We start from the raw sequence: 24,725 nt of genomic DNA, 5'->3' as shown, positions 1-24,725 counted from the left end.
TACAAATGGATGAAAATATGATGTGTCATTCCTATATAAAAAAAAAAAAAACTGCACTGCTGGAATTGCTGTAGTATTGGGGGATATAAAACACTTCAGGATATGCTGTTATTAATAAATAATCAACTTCAGGCTGGTAACAGTAACTCCGCTTCCTCACACCACCCTGTTGTTGATTATTTTCCTATAACAGCACACCACCAAGTGTTTTATTCCTATAAATGCTCTTTTGAGATTAATTATAAAACTATGTATTGATTTTTTCAAACACATAGGGCAAGACACTGGTTTCAAAATGATCGGTACCACACAGTTAACATTTGGTAAATCCTCTCCAGGAGGATGAAGAGAAGAGAAGAGAAGGAATTTTATAAGGGGAAGGATTTTCTCTAACGGTTTGAGTTTGAAAATGTACATTATTCAGTGTAATGTTCTTTTAAAAGATTAGTTTTAGCCTGTTCTTTCTTATTCTTGAGACAGAAACCAAAACATCCAGTGGGCACAAAGGATAAACTGAGAGAAAAACATTTACAGTAACAGTGCTTTCACCATCCTTCTGGCAGGTCCAGAGGAAAATGTTGGGCAAAGAAGCAAAACAGAATTAAATGAGTTAAAACAGAAGCCTGTGCAGCGATGTGTTACGACGTGCTTCAGGAAATGGCTTGGTGCTTAGAGCTTCGCAGCTTTTCTGCAGGAAAAATAAGTGACACTGAGTGGGTGAAAGCTAGCTTCCTATTCAGTGACAGAAGAAATGGAGGTTAAGCACATTATACAGTGCCCTCCTCAATTATTGGTATCCTTCAGTAAAAATGAACCTATTAAAAGTGTAGTGACAATTTAATAGCGAAATTCAGACCTCAGACATGCAGACTACAGACGGCTGGGCGGGATTTGTGTGAATGGGGTGGAGTTTGCCGCAAACAAAGACAATTCTGACCTTGAACGAATTTCCTGGTTTGTCTACGGAACAGAATTATCAATGTTAACTAATTGGTAACTAATAAAACAGCTTTTCTGCTGTTTTATGGAAAAGTCTATAAAATCTCCGATGATAAAAGAATGCTAAAAGGGTGCTATGTGAAAGATAAAAGGGTGCTACGTTAAAACTCATAACTCGGTCCATCAAAGTAAGGAATAAAAAACTTGCGGTTGTGCTGTTATAGGAAAATAATCAACAACACCACAAGTGGAGTTACTATGATCACCCTGAAGGTTTTTAAAAATTTTATTACAGAATGACTACTCAGACATTTGGTCTGTTTATAGTTAAATTTAGTTTCTTTTTCTGTCTCTTGAAGACAAAAAAAAGAAACTTGTCATGTTACTGAGAAACCGCAAAGCTCGCGAAAATGTCGGAAAAGTTAAAGTTACCTCTGACTCTTACAAAGCGCTGACACTGGAGACTCCTTCCATAAATGTTAAATAAACAACATCACCATATCGACAGTTATACACTTTTGTTTGTTAAACAGAAGTATGTTTGTTAAAAATATGTTTAATAGTTGCCATACAAGTCTCTCGGGATGAAATGATAACGTATTAGAACGAGCACATTAATATAAACCTGTGATTTGCAGCTGCACTTCTCTCAGAGCTCAAACCAATCAGACTGAAGAGTTCACTGGCACTGTGGAATTAAAAAAAACAACAACAAAGCAAAATAAGAATAACACGTGGCAGAGGAAATGAAACCCACAGGATCTTCCAGCTGGCTACTGATGATGATGATGATGAACTATAGTAAGAGCAGTTTAATCTTAAGGTTCTGTGCTTGTGACCAGAAGGTAGAGATTTCACATCCCTGGAGACAATGACGAACAAGGCCTTCAACCCTCAATACTCTGCTTGGGTTGTTTTGGGGGTTGTTTTGGGGTTTGTTTTTGTTTCACTTTTAACTAAAATTATACATGAAGAAATATGTTAATTTAGTTTATAAGCAAAACCGCTCTATTATGGTACTCCGAGATTGTGCAAATGTTGCTGATTGGCTGAAAAGCGTCAGCAGAAACGCTGCAGTATAACAGCTGGGTCCAGTGTCCCCCCCCCCCCCCCCCCCCCACCTTCAAGCATACTTAAGCATGATGTTAGCAGATGTGAGCATTTCGGATCATCGCATCAGTATCAGTACAGAAAGAGAGAGACAGAGTGAGAGAGAGAGAGAGAGATAGAGATAGAGAGAGAAAAAGAGAGCGAGAGAGAGAAAGAGAGAGAGTGAGTGAGAGAGAAAATGAGCGAGTGAGACAGAGAGAGAGAGAAAGAGAGAGACAGAGAGAGAGTGAGAGAGAGAATGAGCACGTGAGAGAGAGACAGAAAGAGCGAGAGAGACAGAGAGAGTGAGCGAGAGAGAGGGAGAGAGAGAAAGAGAAAGAGAGAGTGAGAGAGAGAGAAAGAGCGAGAGAGTGAGAAAGAGAGAGTGAGCGAGAGAAAGAGAGAGAGAGTGAGCGAGAGAGAGAGAGAAAGAGCGAGAGAGAGAGTGAGCGAGAGAGTGAGAAAGAGAGAGTGAGCGAGAGAGAAGTCTTTTTCATTGTCAGATTGATGCTGATGTGGTGTGGGAAAAGCGTCATGTCAGGATCAACTCCAAACTAATCACAACTAATGATCAAATCCACGTTATTCATTCATTTTAAAATTCATTTTTAGCTTATTATGTACAACTGACAAACCCGAGCACCCCATATATGCCAATATTTCCCTGCCTATTTTTTTTTTTGCTGATGCATAACCAAACAGCATTACACATTCAGCCAGAGCGGTTCTACAGGAAAATAATGGGTCAGGGTTTATGGATTTAATATTAGGGAGGGTTTCACTTTTTCCTGCACGTCTCTGTAAAGCACGGCAATCATTTGTGATACGGCGGCGACGTGCAGAAAAGCAAGCACAGCATAATGCAGAGCGATAAAACCGCTCAGTCTTCACACCCAACACAATGGAGGGGAAAAGTTCCAGATGACATGCAATTAAAGATTTTTCCATAAAAGTAACAAGAGGATTATGCTGACTCATTTCTTTTATTGTTGGCCCGAGTACGTTCTCGATGACAGCCTGTAGATTATTTAAAGGCCAAGAAAGAGGTTTACGTTTAGCCATTTTTGAAGGCGCTTTTCTTTAAAATGACTTATGAGTGAGAGAGAATTAAACTCACAGAGTCACAATATATCAAATGCTAAAGGCTTTGTTTAAAGGCCAAGAGTAATAATAATAATAACAATAATAATTTATTTACAGAGCAATGTAGCTCAAAATATAGTAATTACATTAATTAATATAATTTATACCATAATTTATATAGTATAATTTAATTAATATGTTATCATTTCTATAGTAACAGCTCATTCATATTGACTTGTATGGCTGATCCTTCACATAACCATGTTAAATGGTTCATATGGTGAATTTTTCTGGAAGATGTTTATTTAGAATTTATGGAAGGAGTCTCCACGGTCAGAGCGTTGTCAGAGATAAAGCTGTAACTTTAACCAAAAATCTTCAGTACAGAGATTACCATTTATATTTTTATTGGTAACGTGACAAGTTGTGTTTTTCTTTGACTTTTTGACTTCGAGAGAGAATAAAAGACAACGTTGGTGAGGGAACGACTGTTTATAGCTGCTATAACATAAGTGCAAACAGGAACTAACTTGTTGAATGGGCATTCCACAACAATACATACAGTATAACTAAAAAGATAAAGTAAATATCTGATTTAAATATAACAAAAATGTATACACCGATCAGCCATAACAGTAAAACCACTAACAGGTGAAGTGAATAACATTGACTACCTCGTTACAATGGCACCTGTCAAGGGGTGGGATATATTAGGCAGCAAATGAACAATCAGTTCTTAAAGTTGATGTGTTGGAAGCAGGAAAAATGGGCAAGTGTAAGGATCTGAGTGACTTTGACACGGGCCAAATTGTGAACACTAGATGACCGGGTTAGAGCTTCTCCAAAGCGTCAGGTCTTGTGGGGTGTTACTGGTATGCAGTGGTTAGTACCTACCAAAAGTGGTCCAAGGAAGGACAGCCGGTTTATGAGTGACAGGGTCATGGACGCCCAAGGTTCACTGATGCTCGTGGGGAGCGAAAGCTAGCCCATCTGGTCCGATCGCACAGAAGAGCTCCTGTAGTATAAATAGCTGAAAAAGTTAATGCTGGCTATGATAGAAAGGTGTCAGAACACACAGGGCATTGCAGCTTGCTGTGTATGGGAGTTGCGTAGTCACAGACCGGTCAGAGTGCCCATGCTGACCCCTGTCTACTGGTAGATACCACAGCACACCTTCAGAGGTCTTGTGGCGTCCATGCCTTGACGGGTCACAGCTGTTTTAGCGGTACAAGGGGGACCTACATAATATTAGGCAGGTGGTTTTAATGTTTGATCGGTGTATTTAAATAATATTTATAAATTGAATACAATTATTTTTAAAAATCCTAATCATGGAAAACTGCTGTAGTATAAAAGGAATAAAACGCTTGTTGTTATCCGAAGATAATTGATTATTTTTGTATAACAGCACAACATGGAGTGTTTGTTCCTTAAATATGAGCTTGTAGAAGAAATGTTCTGTTTCCTGTTCTCATTGATTTGACTTGGATTTTTCACCAGGCGATTATTACTTGCACTCAGCCTGACTGCTCCTGGCTTGAAGAACCGAGACATCGTGTAAACCCCCCCCCCCACAAAATGCAGGATGGATGGAACCGTGATTTTACACTTGGACAGCTTACGAAACATTTTCATGGGGGAAAAAACACATCTTGAATAATGAATTGGACTGAAATCAGCTTCGTGTTCTTCAAACGAAAACAAAAAACCTTGAAAACTGTTTAAAGAAAGACTTGTGCATTTGTAAATATTTAGCAGATCGGCTGAGGTCATTACACAATACTACGAACGAGCATAAAGTGAAACTTTAAAAAAAAAAAAATGTGTACAGCTCTACACCAATTAGTGGCAAGTCATGAGGAGTAGGAGAGGGGGCGCTAACCTGAGGCGTCATGCCGTGACAGAGGTACAGGATGGGGATGTTGTCCGAGTCTGGCCCCTGATCCACGCACAGATCCGGCCTCAAGCTATTCTTCAGCTGCACAATCAGGGCATGCAGAACAGTTTAAAAAAAAGAAAGAAAGATAAAACGAGAATGAATCATATTATGAATTCAGAATCTGTTTCATTCGCACTGCTTGCTAATGGTCACTATGCTTTCCTCAACACCCTGGAGCTCAGCTCATCTTTGTCCATAATGCAGAGCTCTTAATCACGCTAATCCATAAAGGAACAGCAATTAGCACATTTCCCTACCAGCCTGTGGTTGTAAGAAATAAAAAAAAATGAAACGAGAAATGTTAATGTTAATGTTAATATAGGCTTCCTGGAGTGGGGAATGTAATATAATATTGCAGCATCGTTGAGAGATGCACAGGAGACTTTTGCTTACAGCTAAAACAGGTATTAAAGGATAAATCCACCCTGAACCACTTGTATATTAATCTTTATAATTAACACGATATTCAAATGCGTCCAAGCTTTATTTTGCCGTGAAATTCTGTGTTTATTATTTTTATTGCTTGCACTTCTTTTCTTTCATCAACACGTTGGTCTGTTTTCACTTTCCTATATTACCCACAATGCCGTTTGACTACCAGATGATAATGGTGCAGTGGGATTTAGCCCTTGCTTCATCTCTAGCTGAAGAGAGCAGTGCAGCGGCGCTTTATTCCTTTGGTCTGTCCAGCTCTCTCACTTCCTCATCTGTACACTCTGCTCAAACTGTTCAGCTTCTAAAGTGTCAACTTTCTCATAGATCTCATCAGTATGGGTAGAGAGAGAGAGAGAAAAAAACTTTTTCTACCACAACTCAGCTGCGTTGCATTCTGGGATTTTGAATCCAGCGTTTGCTTTTACGTCCATGCCCGCTTCTATGCTGGATTTTCACTGGAAAATGGTGATGGAGAAAAGAAGCTCTTGCTCTGTTTTTAGGAGCTAATAACTAAACCTGACCGTTATCACCTTCCTTTATGCTTGAGATCGTTGACAACTTTTTCTCGTATTAAACTCCAACATTCCAATAACATTCCCACTAAAAATGGGACAGATCTTCCGATCGATTTGGTGTTCAGACACATGAAAGTGTGTGCTTACCTCTCCGTATGCGATGGTGTCAGTGTATGTTCGCATTTCAGTGTAAATGTTCTTCATGAACCAGCGGAAGGGTCGACACTGCAGCCTCTCCCTCAGGAGCTTCCTCTTGCTGATGTCTCCAATATCGATCCCTGAGTTCTACACACACACACACACACACACAGTGATGATGCTTGGAAAATCATTTGCCACCAGAACTGAGATGAGAGAACGCCCACGAGAGAAGCACAGCTCAGAGACCAACAAGAGCTTCTGCAATTCTTCTTCTCGATCAGAAACAAGCAGATTTACTCAAGCGGTTACTTCTTCGCCTTCACATTTGCGATCTCATTCCTTTAACCAATCACTGAAAGCTGATGTCATCATTGTGTGGAGCTGATTCCTCATACTCCTAAGACACAATGCACTGGTTCCAGATAGGGAAGCTGTTATATCTCGCTGACAGGAAGTAAGGCATCACACACAACTTAGAGTTACCAATCAGCCAAGTGGTTTTTGGGAGGTGGGAAGAAACCGGAGAACCCAGAAGAAACCCAAGGGCAGGAACCAACACCGAAACGTGAAGCCGTACCACTATGAAACTGCAGTTTCTGTTAACTTTAATAACATGACCACAGTTTTCAATACAGGTACTGAAACTACTAATGCCATCAGTTCTATTTGCTGGGTTGTTTTACCTGCAGTGGAACGTTCCAGGCCATGTACACGTGGTTCTTGAACTCGTCCATCCACACTTCAGCCACTCGGAATGCGTTCCTGCGCACGTGAGCTGCCAGGTCGTCGGTGTACGGCTTGTGGGCGCGCTCGATGTGAGCTATTCTGGAACAGGGGAGAACCTCCACACTTCCCCCACACAGCCATACCTGGGAATATACGCACACACACGTTCTTTTCTGAAATGAGAATGGTGCAGGTTTCGCTGTGGTCACATCCATGGAAGGCAATACATGAGAATCATGACGTTACACTTATTGCAGAATGTGTCTGAATTCTGTCTGAAAGTGGACAGTTGAAGATTAGATAAACAGCAGGCGATGTTTTTCCAATCTTCACCTGTCCGATTTGAATGAGCCCATGCTCACTGTTGCCTCAGACACCTGTACTTGGCTGACAGGAGTGGAACCTGATGTGGTCTTCGGCTATTGTAGCACAATCATCTCAAGGTTTGATGTGTTTGAGATGCTTTTCTACTCACCATGGTTGTAAAGAGTGGTTATTTGAGTTATTAGAGTCTTCCTGTGAGCTTGAACCAGTCTGGCTATTCTCCTCTGACCTCTTTCATCAACAAGGCATTTCTGCCCACAGAACTGGATGTGTAAACTCTAAAGACTTCTTAAATTCTCAGACCTGCCCATTTCGGAGCAACAACCATGCTACAGTCACTGTGATCACATATTTCCCCCATTCTGATGTTTGATGTGAACATAAACCGAACCTCTTGCCCTGCACAATTTTATGCATCACGTGCTGGTGATTGTATACGCAGCAAAAAAAGAAATGTCCCTTTTTCAGGAGACTGTATTTCAAAGATAATTTTGTAAAATCAACATAAGCTTTACAGATCTTTATTGGAAAGGGTTTGAACAATGTTTTTCATGCTTGTTCAATGAACCATAAACAATTATTGCACATGCACCTGTGGGACATTCCTTAAGACACGGACAGCTTACAGGCGGTAGGTGATTAAGGTCACAGTTACAATAACTTATGACAGTAAAGAGACCTTTCTACTGACTCTGAAAAACACCAGATGAAATATGCCTAGGGTTCCTGCTCACCTGCGTGAACATGCCATAGACCTGCTGCAGGGAGGCATGAGGACTGCAGATGTGGCCAGAGCAATAAACTGCAATGTCTGTAATGTAAGACACCTAAGACAGTGCTACAGGGAGACAGGAAGGACAGCTGATCATCCTCGCAGTGGAACATTACATGTAACCTTGTATCCCCCAGACATGATGGAGAACTGACAAATGCCTTGGTGGAAGAGTGGAGTAACATCTCACAGCAAAAACTGACAAATCTGGTGCAGTCCATGAGGATGAGATGCACTGTAGTACTTAAAGCAGCCGGAGGACATCAGATACCGACTGTTACTTTTAATATCGACCCCCCCACCCCCACCCCCCCGGGTTCAGGGACTCATTATTCCATTTCTGTTCATCAAACGTCCGTGAAACTTGTTCAATTTATGTCTCAGTTGCTGAATGTTTTTTTATGCTAATACAAATTACACTAATTAGACAAAATTAGACAAATTAGACCCTCCATATCACGATATCATCTATTGTATTAAAACCCTCACCTTTCTGAATGCAGAAAATCCAGTGTTCCTGCAAAACACATTTAAGTCAACCAGTGAAGAAACATTAATCAGGCTTAATGGTAACACAGAGCATTGTAAGGTCAACGTTTCTGGCATTAACCTAGCTGAGATATCCATCTCACTAAAGAACTGAAGGTGCCAATTGCTCTAAATGTCACAAGTCCAAAAAAAAAACGCCCCATGGTGGTCATTTATCAGAGTTTATTAAGCTGCACAGAGCAGATGAAACCCTTTAGAAAAGCCTCTGAGCTCAGGCTATGAGTGAGATATACTATCAGGAATGAAAGGAAAGCTAAACTATCTGCTTATGAAAATGAAGTTAAAACAAGTAATAATCAGTATAACGCAAAATCAAGTCTGCGATAGACTAAGGTTCCGTCCGGGACACATTCCAGACCTGCAGACACGATTCCCCCGTTGTGTCCAGTGACCAGGAAAAAATCACTGTATTCAGAGTCGAGGTAAGTGTGCATGATGAGAATTTCATCGCTATTCAGACCACAGACAAAGCTACAGACTTCATTTCTATTCACAAAGTTACACAAGAACTGGATGCAAGGTGAAATTTGGCGAAAACAGAAGTTCGACTAACGACAAGCAGTACTGAGTCCAGCTCCACTACCTGACAGTTTGATGTAACCACAACATGTCGTGCTGAAATTTACAAAAAAAAAAAAAAATACACAAATCCATTTAATGTCCATCAGAGGAGATGCATCTTAATCTGAGATTTTGCAAATATTATATAGATAAAGATAAGAATGAACTTAACATGAGCTGTAAGTGTAGCAGGTAAGTGCTCGGTCAGCTTATCCTTCAATCCGTGGACATGTTTTCTTTACAGGAAACTAACCAAAGCATTATGAAACTAATTCAACAAAATAGCCAATTAAAAACATGATAAAATAGATTAAATGTCATGCATGCTTTACAATTTCATGACCTCGATTTAGTACCTCATGGCATCAATAAGTTGTGCCACAAGATACTGTGTTGTAATTCTGTGCTGGATCAAGTGCTATTTGATAAGCTGCTGAATAATGAGAGCAGAAGCCCTGCGTACATAATGACTTAAAGTTGAGACCTAAAGTTACTAATTCTAAATATGGTCCTAAGTTTTTACTGCTGATGAATGAATGAAGAATAGAACATGATTCTCGTGTCCTCTTTATACAGTTTAAAGGGGAACATTTTAAGGATAATTTTTTCTTCATTTTTCCTCTTTTTTTTAATTAGGATTTAATTCTGTACACACCATTTAATTTCTCATGGCCAACCGAAGAGCTCGCTCTGATATGGAGTTAATGCTGAGAGCTGATGAGTGGCAGTGTGTGTGCTGGAGTGTGTTGGTGTGTGTGCTGGTGTGTGTGCAGCTGAGTGCAGTGTGGGCTCGGGGCTTATAGCATATGTGCACAGAAATTTGCTGAATTAGGATATAGCTGACTATTCTATAGCACAAAAGTGCTATAGGTCAGATAGATCTTCTGTGTGTGTGTGTGTGTGTGTGTGTGTGTGTGTGTGTGTGTGTGTGTGTTCCGCACCGATTCCCTTTCATCCACCCACTGCACTCCTGCTGAGTGTCACCACCAACATTCATTTTCCCTTCAATCTCTCTCGCTCCCTCTCACACACATCCTCCCCTTTTTCACTCTCTCATTCATTCTCTCACACTCTTCTTCTCACCTCTCACACTACATCCCTCTCTCTCTGTCTCTTACACTCTCCCTCCCTATTCCCTCAATTCAAGTCGATTCAAAGTACTTTATTGGCATGATTGTTTACACACAATATTGCCAAAGCATCAATATAGATAATAAAGGAGAATTTTTTTTTTTTAAAAAAAGAAAAAAATTATAAAAAATAGAATAATTACAAAAATAAGTAAAAATATATATATATTTTTTACGGTATTAAATATTAATTCTCTCCCATTTTCTTTCTCTTCTATCCTCCCTCTTGTGCACACTCTTTCACTTTCTCCCCGCCTCTCCCATTTCTCTTTATTTCCTAATTTTACACATTCTGTCTCTCATTCACTCTCTCTTCTCACTATGTATTCTCTCTCACTCTTGCTCCCTCTCTCTTTCTCTCCTCCCCTCTATATTATGTGTTGTATAAATGGAAGAGAAAAGAGCCAGCAGAGATTTGCATTTCCTCAGTTAGAGCTTTTATTCACAGTGATGTACTCGTGTGTAGTTGACAGCCGTTGTGTCACACCACAAAGAGCTTTAGAAAAGACTGGACAGACTAACGGCTACAAAAATGCAGACCTAAAGGAAAATTGTTCAGGAATTCGGAAAAAAGACCCTGACCAGGATAAAGCGCTGAATGAATGAATGAATAAATAAATAAATAAATAAATGAATGAATACCTCACCTGGCACACACACACAGACACACACACACACAAACATACACACACACACACACTGATGGTGTTCTTCAGCTACTGTAGTATGCAAATCTTCCCCTGGGGGTTCAGTGGAATTCATCTATCCATCATCCATCCGTCCACCCATCTATAATATCCTTCTGATAATTAGTGTGTGCATTCCAACAATCAATCCATCCTTATCCATCCATCTTTCCATATGTCCATCAATAATCCATCCATCCAACCATCTATCCAAAACCTCTGATAGCTAGTGTGTATTGCAAACTTAGGGTCAACCTTACTCATGGCATCCATTTATCCATCTTTCCATTCATCCATCCATCCATCCAACCAACTAACCATCCATCCATCCACCCAGAACTTCTGATAGCTAGTGTGTATTGTAAACTACAGGTCAACCTTGCTCATGATATCCATCTTTCCATCCATCCATCCATCCATCCATCCATCAATTTATTACCTTATCCATTCATCTTTCCATCCACTCATCAATAATCCATCCATCCATCCATCCATCCATCCATCCATTCAATCAACCGCCCATCCATCCATTCAAAACTTCTGATACCTAGTGTGTATTGCAAACTACAGGTCAACCTTGCTCATGGCATCCATTTATCCATCTTTCCATTCATCCATCATCCATCCTACATTAATGGATTATTATATTGTTACTATTATTATTATTATTGTTATTATTATTGGTAATAGTAGTAGTATTTTATGACAGATTAACCACAAGCATCAATAAGACCAAAAGGATAAAAACCAAAAAAAATAAACGTGCCATGTGAGTGAGCTGTCGTTCTGCGTGTCTCACTGTCGTATCTGCAGTCAGCACATGGCTTTGTGTTTCCTCAGGAGAACCAACACTGACAGCAAGAATCCACATTAGCTCCAAAAAAAAGTTCATTATGCAGAAAGCAAACAGGGAGGGGACAGATGTTCAGCGCTCTGATTTGCCAGCAGAATGGTTCATTTGCATAATTATTGACAACAGTGCTGATGATCCGTGAATGAACGATATCTGTTTTTCCTCCAGCAGTCAGAAGCGTCCCTGTTTTTCTGCAGATCCGCTGCCAGAGTTCTTTAACACTGAAATACTCTGCGAAACCGATGCATAGGCTAGGATGTTTAGCTAAAGGGCGGCTTTGTTTTCTTCCTGACTGCGTTACGTAGTTTCCAAAACAGTAATGGTATTAGTAGTCTGTAATAAGTCTATCAGTGATCCCTCAACCCAGAAAAAAAATCCTCACATGTGCAACTTATTTGCAGAATCTTCTATACAAATGAATATCTACGTTCTGTCACAAGCATATCATACTTTCACTTGTATCCTCTGTATGCCACCAATGTTCTGCACCAGTCATATCATTTCATTCCACATGAGACTCTTGATTCGATATTGAACAAAGCATTCAATAAAATCGGCTATTTGTCATAAAATGCTGCTTATATTATGTGAGATGTAATAAACATTTAAATTTAATTAAGCTCATGCTGAAACATCCTCTGTAAAAGTAGCTCCCTCTTTTATCTCAAATCAGGAAACACTACAGGGATTTTTTTTTTTAATCCTGATTTATTGCTGTATTAAAATGTATTGTATTGAATCGTTGCACATTTACTTTGTTCATATGCATTGTATGCTTGTGACAAAACATTGATATTCACTGTATAGAAGGTGCTGCAAATTAGTTTGCGTCCAAATGTGCTCTTTGTTATTAACTCCTCATTTTAACTATTTGCTCTTTTATATCTCTATTTACACTCGGTTACAACTTTAGGCTCTGCTATATTTGTATTATAACCTATCTATGCACTATTATAATTCTGTGCTAACTCCATACTCTGATTAAAGCTCTAAATATGTTCTGTTACAACCCTGAACATGCTCCATTACCACTCCATCGAAGCTCTGTTTTAGCTCCATTACAACAGGGTCAATTCTGAACATTTGGGGGCCCTAAGCAGCAAATTACTTTGGGGGTGCCCCAGACCCCCACATCAATCATATTACTTTTTATACAAGAATAAACATAATTAATACTTGGTTGAGGAAAAAACTATGGTGGCCCTGTAGTGCACAACACAACGAAATGTAAAAAGCAAACATAAGTTAACAACACAACGGAATCAAGCCGCAACACAACGGAAATTTTCCCGAACACTAGGGGGCGTTTGCGCCACGGAATTGGACAATTATCCGCATGCATTCGTTCTGCTCATTTCATTAAGTGACCCATCAAGATTATCAGTTGTGATATCACAACATTCAGTAAAAGTATTAAGCTGACTTAAAACAAATTACACATACATTAACCTACACAGAGAATCTCTTGTCATGTTCCGAGGTCTAATAAAAAGTCGAGCAATAACACCAGAAATATCTATTTTTTCCATGCAGACACTGCCCCCTAGTGGTTGGGAGCATTACCGTTGTGTTGTGGCTTGATTCTATTGTGTACCAGCTTGAGTTTGTGTTGTGGCTTGATTCCATTGTGTTGTGGCTTGAGTTTGTTGTGTTGTGGCTTAACTAAACTTAACTAACTTTTCCCATTTCAACGACATTAACAAGTGGATGCAAGAAAGTGGACGAGCTGAATAAATCCAATGAATTAACGTGAAATTCTTCCTGGCGGGTTTGCGTCCGTTTCTCCATAATATATTTATTTTTTTTAACGTTTTTTTTCTTTTTGTGTTTTTCTGCTCCAGAAAGATATTAATGCTTCTTTATGATCTTATGTTAGTTACATAAAGTTACATATTTATACTCGGAATCTATGTTTATCTTCTGTTATAACTCTATGCATTGTTGTTACTCTATCGGTAGCTTGTGATAAGCCTTGAACTTTGTTTATGAACTGAGTAATTGTTGGTTCATGACAATTATTGTTACACAACAGTTACTGTTACGTCCATATTAATGAGTTTAGTCTCAGATGTGCATCTAACCTCAGTATCAATAAGAGTTTTATTACTCTGGTGGCATTTCAAGCATTTCACTGCAGAGGGAGGAATGAAAAAGAAAGCATGAAAGTCTCTGTGCATTAGTGTTAATCAGACGAAAGAGAAACAGGGGTTTAGTGACATGTTCAGTTCCGCCACAGCAAGAAACAGCTTTTAACTGAAGAGCTTTAGGATGAAGACAGCAGATGCAGCTGGAAGCTCCGCTGCCAAGGGTCATTATCTTCTGACTGTGTGAAATCCCTCCACACACATACACACACACACACACACACACACGCATGCCGAATTAAAGACACTGCTTGCTTCCATGCACCAAAATGCACGCAAAGGCTTCAATGATGCTACATCAATAATAAGCAATGTAGACACATTTGTGTGTGTGTGTGTGTGTGTGTGTGTGTGCACGCATATATGTATCCGAGACTTAGCTGTCTCTCACAGAAATTACCACATACTGAACCACTCAAAAGTTTCAGAAGTAAAACATTTTTAATTTACTAAATCAGCTTCATTAATTAAACTGTTCTTAGTATTTTTTTCACACAGCAGGGCAAAACCTGATTCCAGTCTGATTTAATTTTTCATCTGAATGAAAATTACAAGAGACAAAAAAACCTAATTTGGATTTTAATAGCGTAGGTTACTTCTAATAGCTAGTTAGAGTTAGGCTGCTGACTATTTCCTTTCAAACTGCATTCTAATTTTATTGGTTACACGACGTAGTATACAAGTAGAGTAGATGACAATTGAATTCGTTGCATAAATGAAATGAAACATTAATTAGCCAACAAATAATAATAATACTACCTGCGTAACTCAACGCTGAATACGCACACCTTTCCCTGCGTACAGTAAATACTGATGTACGAATATAAGTTGCCGAATTTTAGCACAAGATATCGATTTTGCCTTGAATACAAAACTATTATGAACATTTGTGCTGAATTTGAAGAACACAAATGTGCATTCGGTTAACCCTTAGACTAGTGGCTTGGAGAAATGCGATTTTATCATGCCTCATTAACACACAGCGCTTCATGGTTCTGCAAAACTGATAGCAACAGCCTGCAGCGACCAGATGGCTGCTCTTTGTGCAAAACCATGTGTGTGTGTGTGTGTGTGTGTGTCTGGCACATTCTATTCAGCCTGTGTTCGGTAATTATAGGGTCAGCAGGACAGATCGGTGATGCTCAACGTGAGGGCAAAAGGTTGAAATGAGTTAGATGCAATCACAACTAGCACTATAAAGCAGTACAGGCCCTGACTTTATAGAATTTCACTTTTACAAGTTGTATATATATTAAGATTGTATAGGTTTGTATATATACTTTTTAAAGAAATGTAATGCACTACATTAATGTGAGGAAGGGAAATTGATTCATTGAAGCATATTGATTCTTTCATGAATGATTCTCCGAAACATTATAATCACACTTACATACTGCAGCCTCATAAAAGAAGATAATCAATGACAGCATGGTGTAATGACCCTAACCCTAACCCTAACCCTGACCCTAACCTTAACCCTGGTGTAATGAAGCTGAGTTACTGATACAACCCTAAGGTTGATCATTTTTCTATAACAGTGTGTCCAAAAGCGTTTTATTTATTAAAAAATGACACATAATACTTTTTTATGCTGTGGAACGTCCTTGAAAGTATCACTGTGTCAAAAAAGGTGCAGTTACAGATTTTACAATACGCTGACACCGGAGACTCCTTCCATAAATCTTAATTATACCATGGTCTGTCTGAATACTCGATTCTGTTTGGCTGGAAGGTGTGTGTTCAAACCACTGAATGCACGGGTACTTCCGGTCCATTTAATCGCCATTCTAAATGAATGCGCTGCCTATAAACATCTGTAACCATAGTAACATACAGTTACAGCTCTATACAACAGTTAAACTCACAGCTTCATTATTAGTAGAGACGCATCACTGACGGAGGTAATTCACACACGAACAATCTCTCTCTCGCTCTCTCTGTAATAACTATTTATTATAATTCATTCAAACAAATGTAATCTTATCGCACTACTTTATCTGTTTATGATACAGAGCGGGTAGATTTCTACATCTAACGACCCGTATATAAAATAACTAACTCAAATTAACCGTTATTTTTATCCTTTCAGTGAAATTTTGCACAGCGAACGTCAGTGACAGCTTTAACTTGTCAATGCTGGTACGTGACCATGGTATAAGCGGTATAATCCCCGGCTAGGTGTGTGTTAGACGATTTTAATGCACGACGTGGAAGCCATTAAAATCATGTAACGCAGACCTAGCCGTGGATTATCCCTTATATAAACGTCTCCTTAAAGAAAACTTCACCATATCAACAATTATACACATTTTTACCTTATTAAACAAAAGCATGTTTTTAAAAAATTATTATTAGGCTTAGATTTTGTGGAGCGTCTGCCATGGACGTCCCTGTATATGAGCTGTTACTATAGAAACTATAGTATCAGACTCAAGAAATCAACAGTGCCATGATATAACTGTTTATAATGAGTTAATTAGTATTATGCAGTTATTAATGAGTGTGTGATGTTATCCTGCTACATACAGTGAACAAAAGTCTTACCCTGATTCCCAGCTCTACATTCTCGCCTCCGTACACCTCCATGCCTTCATCCAGCAGTCCGATCTCCTCAAAGTATCGCCGGTCCACCACGAAGCAGCCAATCAGAGCTGGACTCCTGTTAAAGATAAGCTGTCTCCACATTACGAGCTTAGGAAAAACATCATTATTAATGAACACCATCATGTCAACCCTGTCAGGAGCACTTCTCAATGTCTGCCTGAGAAAGACACTTTAATTAGCACTAAGGAGATTAAATCCATTATACTGGCACTGAGGCTACATCGACTCTGCATAGCAACAATAACAATTAAAATCCATTTTCTAAAACATACTGATTGATCTTCGTGATAAAGTCTCAGACGCTCCACACTTTTGTACACTTTTCCGGCCACAACCTTCAGAATTGCTTCAGGCTGCAATCGGACTGGCTCTCGGTATGTCCAGGTAAACAAACACTGCAAGAATATTAGTGTTTCGCCCTGGTGGTGGATTGAGGAGAGGTGGACTGTAATTCCTGATAATCTTACCCCTTTTGTTGTTGTTGCTGTTTTGGAATTGATCCAAACAGGGTCAAGGTCACAGTAAGGGCAAATGTCAGAATTTTTTTTTTTTTAATAGCGCCCATCTTGTTTGAAGCATATTATAAGGGTATTTCTGGCATACAAATTAGTACTTAGAAGAACTAGACATGTTGGCAGCAGATGCAACCATGTTGACCATGGTGCACGAGCACCTGCTTTTCCCTTGTGGACAATCGTTGCATTTCTACACATGCATTTGTTTATGTTTCTGTTATGTCTCCTCCCCGTTCTGTCATTGGCTATTGTTTCATGTGTGTCTGAATCGCCCTCAGCCGTCAGCCATCACGAGGCTGATTATGTTTGTACATATACCGCGCGCCTCCCAGCACACAACGCGGAATGTTGAATGAGTTAGTCACTTAGTTTAGAGTCCTCACGATAGATAACCATAGTCTTAGTTTATGTCATGTTTCATGGTTCATGTTTAGGTTCATGTTTGGGTTCGTTAGTTTTGTTCACGCTGGTTTCTCCGCTCCTAGTCCCGCGCTATTGTTCATGTTTCTTGTTTTGTTCCTCGACCCTGTATTTCCGTGACCGCGACCTTGATTCCTGCCTCGCCCCTTTATGCCTCTTTGCTGATCGCCTGAACTTTGCATGTTACTGGATTACGTTTGTGGATCATGTTTTGGATTTGTCTGCCTGTCTCACTCTTAAATAAACCTGTTCTACTGCGATTGCGTCCTACCTTATCTCTGTTACATCACGATACGTGACAATTGTTTTTTTGTTTCCCCCTTTTCTTTTGGTTTTGGCTGTGGTTGTTTGTTGGGGTTGTTGGGTGGGGTGTTATGTAAAATGTAAATTTTCAATAAAAATTCTATGATCAAAAAAAGAATATTAGTGTTTCGGAGCAAGATATAGTCACCAGACTAAAAAGGTATTACAGAGTTTTATGTGAAGCACTTGGTGGCGAGTAAACAGGAAAATCTGTGAAAGAAGTAGTTTCTTGACAAACATACCAGTCTCTAGTTGGCTGATTAGTAATTTTTCTTGGTAAGATAATTAGTTACTTACTGTAGTTACTTAGTTAGAAGCCAGGGCTATGGTGGGCTTTGTATCTAAAAGTCAAACTCGACACAAGCGGTGTCAACATGGTTGCCTCTGCTGCCAACATGTCTAGTTCTTCTAAGTACTAATTTGTATGCCAGAAATACCCTTATAATATGCTTCAAACAAGATGGGAGCTATTAAAAAAAAAAAAAATTCTGACATTTGCCCTTACTGTGACCTTGACCCTGTTTGGATCAATTCCAAAATCTAGTCCATTCATCTGCTGGTTACAATGATAACTACATATAAATCCTAACAAACAGTAAACCACTCGTTCTCGAGATATTGCATTAATAATAAGAATCTCGGAAGAACGCATGGATAGACAGGCTGAAAAGAGACACCTAGTGGCGGAGGCATAAAAACAAAATACCCCCAACAACAAAAGATTACAGACAATTTTCAAAATCTGTTTATGAGGCATCCGCCAAGCAAGTCCCTGTGTAAGTTCTTACTATAGAAACGATAACATATTATACTAAGTGCAATTATACTAATCAACACCTTCTCACCAATCAGAATCGAGAATCTCCAAGCAATCTAACTAAGCAGAGATGCCTAAAACTGTACATAAGGCATACTGCTTAGTTCTCTAGGTGAGTCGGTGGTACCTGATGGGTGCTGTGTGGTTCTTCTGACTCCACCAACTTCTGGGAGGGTTCAGGTAGCGACACCAGAGCTCCCAGTCGAAGCCGTGCGCTGAGAGAGGATACTCCTCCACTTCAAACGTGTCATATTTAATGTTGTCGAAAGAAGGCGAGATGACACGCCGCCGGTCCTCCTGGATCCTGTGCAGGATGGGTTCAGCCCTGTAAAATCAAATCACCAACACAAATTATGAACACATACTGTATCTAAAAAAACTATGCATCAAAATGCATTAACAATGACAATTAAAATGTACGGCTTCTTTATTAAGCGCAATCCACAAATCATAGTCATAATCAGGATCATACACCAATCAGCCATAGTATTAAAACCACTGACAGATGAAGTGAATAACATTGATTATTTTGTGACAATGGTCGGTTCATGGCAATGGTATTCTCTAATGAAGGTGGCCTCTAACAGCAGGATAATGCGCCCTGCCACAACACAAAATTGTTCAGGAATGGTTTGAGGAACATGGCAAAGAGTTCAAAGGTCCAAAGACCCCAGATCTCAACTTGATCTGCGAAAGTCCGATCCATGGAGTCCCGATTTTGCAACTTACAGAACTTAAAGGATCTGCTGCTAACGTCTTGGTGCCAGATACCACAGCACACCTTAAGAGATAGTGTGGAGTCCATGCCTCGATAGGTCACAGCTGTTTTGGCGGCACAAAAGTGACCTACCTACACAATATTAGGCAGATGGTTTTAATGTTATGGCTGGTTGGTGTAGGACAAACCATAAGTAGTCAACATCAAACAAGGATAGTCCATAAATGTAAAACAAGAATTCAAGCAAGGTAAAAACACAGAAGTAACTAAAACACAGAAACAGGGAATCATAGGAACCAAGGCTCAGTAACGCATTGAACAGTGACGAAACGTTGCAAAGAAACAAAGACACAAGAGGGTATATATAGGCAAACTTAGGATAAACGGAAACAGTCATGAGCACATGGCGCTCGTTGCAATGGGAGCAGCGACACTTAGGGGGAAGCCATGACAGAACCCTCTTTAGTTTTTGTTACCCCCTGAGGTGGTTTTCACCCTCGTCATTCATTCACTCATTCCTCTTCAGTAAGTGTTTTATCTTGGACAGGATCAAGCTGAATCCAGAGCCAATCCCAAGAAGACTGAGGACCATTCTATCATTGGAACATCGGTTCATCACAGGGCAGCATGCACACACACTTTCACTTTCACACACTCCTTCACACGTAGGTGTCAAATACACCTTCTGCATGTTTTTGTGAGAGTGGAGAGCAACAAGCGAACCCACTCGGAGACGAGCAGAAATCCTTAACAGTGCCAAGTTTTAGTCCCAATGAGACATAATAGAGGCTCACGGGATGGACAGGATGGATAGTTGTTGTGTGTCTTTATGCTTCTCTTCAATATCAGACAGAAGACTGTTGTCTTAACACGTGTTGACAGCAAATCAAATTACACTGTGTGTGTCTAAACATAAATTCATTCCTCAGATTGCATAATATATTTACAAATTGGAAGAATTAAGACATCCTGCTGAGTCGCAGACTGTTCCCGGGAACACCCACAGTCAAGGATGATAATCTGTCACTGTGCTTGTGAATTATGAACACTGTGCAAACTGTGTGTTCATATTGCTGGGTTCTGAAACAGTACATATCTAATAGGTACTCACCATCCTACATTAAACTCCACATGGGCATCAAACAGAGCCACGACCGGCGCGCTGGCCGCCCTCCAGCCGCTCACACGGGAACGGATCAGACCCTCCTGCTTGGTGTGACGCACCATCTTAATGAAGTCAGGACGACGCTGGTTAGTCTCCTCCACAAACGTCTGCAGGTTTTTCCTCAGGTCAGCTATAGAAGGAGAGAGAGAGACATAAAGCGAAAGAAAAAAATGAGATATACTGTAGAGAAGCAGAGCTACAAGAAAATAAAGAGCTTGAATGTAGTTGCAACAGAACACACGAGTGTCTTCTCTCAATATAAAAAATACTGGGCAAATCAGGCCGGTTAATGAGCGTGCATGCATGACAGATGAGCAATATACACTCCAGCAAAAATCTCATTTGGCACAACATACGGTGGCATCTTGTGGTTTTAAACATTTTGAGAGAAAATAAACACGCTAGCCAGATTGATCAATTTTACAATATATAAACTCAGCAAAAAAAAAGAAATGTCCCGTTTTCAGGAGACTGTATTTTAAATATAATTTTGTAAAAATCAAAATAAGCTTTACAGATCTTTATTGGAAAGGGTTTAAACAATGTTTTTCATGCTTGTTCAATGAACCATAAGCAATTATTGAACATGCAGATGTGGATCAGTACTTAAGACACGGACAACTTACAGGCGCTAGGCAATTAAGGTCACAGTTACAATAACTTAGGACACTAAAGAGACCTTTCTACTGACTCTGAAAAACACCAGAAGAACGATGCCTAGGGTTCCTGCTCACCTGTGTGAACATACCATAGACCTGCTGCAGGGAGGCATGAGGACTGCAGATGTGGCCAGAGCAATAAACTTCAATGTCTGTAATGTAAGACGCCTGAGACAGTGCTACAGGGACACAGGAAGGACAGTTGATCATCCCTGCAGTGGAACATTACATGTAACCGTGTGTCCCCCAGACTTGATCGAGAACTTACAAATGCCTTGGTGGAACGCAAATCTAGTGCAGTCGATGAGGATGAGATGCACTGTAGTACTTAAAGCAGCTGGAATCCACCAGATACTGACTGTTACTTTTAATATTGACCCCGCTTTGTTCAGGGATTCATTATTCCATTTCTGTTCATCAAATGTGAAACTTGATCAGAGTATGTCTCAGTTGTTGAATCGTTTTCATGTTAATACAAATATTCACACATGTTAAGAAATTTGCTGGAAATAAAAGCAGTTGAATGTGAGAGGACGTTTCTTTTTTGCTGAGTACACTATTCAGTGTTTTATAATACAGCTGGGAGCCAAAACGACGTCCAACATCTTGCTGACATTTTGTTGAGGCATAAAAGCAATGGGCTAAACTTTGTTAGAGGAGGATATTGATCATGTAGTACTTGTTTGTTTCCCTTAGCCTGTATTAATTATGTATTAATGCACTAAATAGCATAACATACATTATTATATTAACAGGAGACTTCATTTCCTGGTGAGCGGACTAACAAATTTATCATTTGTCCTCGCCTGTGTACTTGTTTTTGTTTTAGATGACAAAAAACTGTAGCAAATGAAATCAATGTTAGGTTATTATTTAACTGTTTTTACCAGAGGACAAAAAATAGAATTTCAGCCAGTGTTCAAGATTGAATTTATTTGTTATGTCATACTCCACAATAGTGAATAGTGAGTTTTTCATAAGTATTTCTTTATTTTACCTACCCTACTAGGTTTAAATTTGATAATTTTATTGTGGCAATTGTATATGGTATTTTACTATCAAAAAAGCTTTAGTTGTGCTGTCCATTTTATCTCTGTACCTATTTTATTATAGAGAGGTGTGAATTGTTTGCCCACCAGGGGGCTCACACCCTGCCTGTTTCACATCACCCTGCTTACCATCACCTAAACACAGAGTCATGATACTCTACACACAGAAACCCAGCAGTGTCCTGACTTATAACAGACTTGCAGCTATGAAATAATCAGTTTGTTTATACTGACTGAAAATGTCCAACGCCAGTATACTGCTAGAAAGCGTTCATGAAAACAAAAATCATTTGTATGATATTTATGCAGCGGACGCTCCACATAATCTGAGGCTAATTAAAAACGTAATGTGTCACACCAGCCTGCTGTGTATGATTGTCATATAACTCAGTGGTTTTCAAAGTGGGGCACCCGGGGGAACTCAACAATTTGGTGTGAAAAATAAATAAATACATGATTCTCACTCTCAGACACACACACACACACACACACACACAATCAATTCTTAATGTAATGTAATGTAAAGCTGAAAGAGGTAATTATTATTAAAAAAGGGGGATATATTCAGAAGTCTGTATTTTTAATGTGTTTTAAGGACATCTTGCAAAAGGGGGCCTCGGTCAAATGTTAATGCCATTTGGAGGGCCTTGCCTTGAAAAAGTTAGGGAACCCCTGATATAACTGACCGAGTAGAATGAGACTAGCTGATGTTAATGAACTCTGTTGGCCAGCATACGTTCTCAGAGGTGGAGTCAAGGAGAACACAAATCATTCCAAAGTTTATGTTCTTCATCTTGCAGCTGCTAGAGTGCAAATTCTGCCCATTTTTTCTATCACAGTGACAGGAGACTGTCTGAACACTTTTATTACATTTTCATTTAATTCCAAGTCGCTTTCCTCCATGCACCAGAGCAGTGTTTACTGCAATAAAGGCCACATCACTCACAGCCCTGTATGTGACTCTGTATTGGTCTCTGGGTGAAGGCTGGTCATGGTTCCACATCTGTCTGCTCACTGCATTACTCATCTTTCTTTATTAGACAGCTGCCTATTATCCTGAAGCACAATGGCATGAAGATTCGGCAGCATTCGGTTAGCAACAAGCAACAAGATATAACAACCAACCAGATGAGATGAGGCAGAAAAAAAGATTGGGGGCACGGTGGTTAGCATGTTTGCCTCTTAGCCCCGGGGCTGGGGGTTTGAATCCTGTCTCATCCTTGTGCACACAGAGCTTGCTTGGGTACGCAGGTTTCCTCCCCCAGTCCAAAGACATGCACTGTAGGCTAACTGTCATTTCCAAATTGTTCATAGTGCGTGAATGGCTGTGTGTGTGTGTGTGTGTGTGTGTGAGAGATTGTGCCCTGTGATAAGTTGGCACCCGTTCAGGGTGTCCCCTGCCTTGTGCCCCAAGTCCCCTGGGATAGGCTCCAGGCTCCCCGCGACCCTGTGTAGGATAAGCAGTATGGAAAATGGATGGATTGATTGTTCAGGTTGATTGATGGAGTCTCCAGTCTCAGTACTTTGTAAGAGTCATAGGTAAAGCTGTAAATTTATCTTCAGGACACAGGAGTTTGAGGTTGTTGTTTTTTTTTTCTTTAACATGACAAGTTGCATTTTCTGGACTTATTAACTTCAAGAGAGATAATAAAAGAGAGGCTGGTGAAGGGGGTGCATGGTGGCTTAGTAATTAGCACGTTCGCCTCACACCTCTAGGGTCGGGGGTTCGATTGGCCCTGTGGCCCTGTGTGTGTGGAGTTTGCATGTGTGCATGTTCTCCCCGTGCTGCAGCGGTTTCCTCCGGGTACTCCGGTTTCCTCCCTCAGTCCAAAGACATGTATGGTAGGCTGATTGGCGTGTCCAAAGTGTCCGTAGTGTATGAATTTGTGTGTGAATGTGTATGAGTATGCCCTGCGATGGATTGACACCCTGGCACCCAGGGTGTACCCCGCCTTGTGCCCGATGCTCACTGGGATAGGCTCCAGGTTTCCCCGTGACCTTGAAGGAAGGATAAGCGGTGTAGAAGATGGATGGATGGATGGAGGCTGGTGAAGGAACGTCTGTTATATCTGCTATAATGGAACTTCTTTTGTGGATGTTCCACAACATTAAATGCAACTACAAACAGATAAAAAAATTATGATGACATTTGTGACTACATTTTTTATAATTGTAATTATATTTGTAATTACGGTGGTGTAAAAGGAATAAAATACTTTGGGACATGCTGTTATAGGAAAGTAATCAACTTCAGGATGGTAACAGTAACTCTTTGCTGCACAGACGTTGATTAGTTTCTTATAACAGCACAACACCAAATGCCTTTACTTGTTTAATTCACGCCATGTTGTGTAATGGCTACCATTATATTACAGTTGCTGTGGTCTTTTTCACACACTGTAGCCTATAAATAAGCTAAAATAGCTCAATTCAAAGTTGACTGTCTATCATAAAATGTTATGATAAAAAAGCCACTGACAGCTATTGAAAAATAAATTCAGTAATCCTGCTAATGTGGAAATGCAACTTAAATTCCATATTAAAACAGATCAAAATGAACATTAATGTAATTTATTTTTATTACTCTTG

At 39.8% G+C, this 24,725-nt stretch overlaps 1 protein-coding gene across 1 annotated transcript in view; it reads right to left on the bottom strand.

The window, feature by feature from the left end:
- Window positions 1-24,725, bottom strand: part of galnt18a (UDP-N-acetyl-alpha-D-galactosamine:polypeptide N-acetylgalactosaminyltransferase 18a) — an 81,956-nt gene that overhangs the window by 10,043 nt on the left and 47,188 nt on the right. Inside the window, exons 4-9 of the mRNA XM_017473507.3 lie at window positions 20,375-20,558; window positions 18,673-18,870; window positions 16,431-16,545; window positions 6,825-7,010; window positions 6,148-6,285; window positions 4,994-5,089 (exon numbers count right to left, since the gene is read on the bottom strand). Of these exons, the coding sequence (XP_017328996.1) occupies window positions 4,994-5,089; window positions 6,148-6,285; window positions 6,825-7,010; window positions 16,431-16,545; window positions 18,673-18,870; window positions 20,375-20,558 (917 nt within the window). The remainder of the gene's footprint in view (window positions 1-4,993; window positions 5,090-6,147; window positions 6,286-6,824; window positions 7,011-16,430; window positions 16,546-18,672; window positions 18,871-20,374; window positions 20,559-24,725) is intronic.

The sequence above is a fragment of the Ictalurus punctatus genome, chromosome 8, assembly GCF_001660625.3.
Source record: "Ictalurus punctatus breed USDA103 chromosome 8, Coco_2.0, whole genome shotgun sequence".
Classification (NCBI taxonomy): Eukaryota; Metazoa; Chordata; class Actinopteri; order Siluriformes; family Ictaluridae; genus Ictalurus; species Ictalurus punctatus.
The sequence above is the reverse complement of the archived record's forward strand: the minus strand, read 5'-3'. Positions and strand labels throughout refer to the sequence as shown.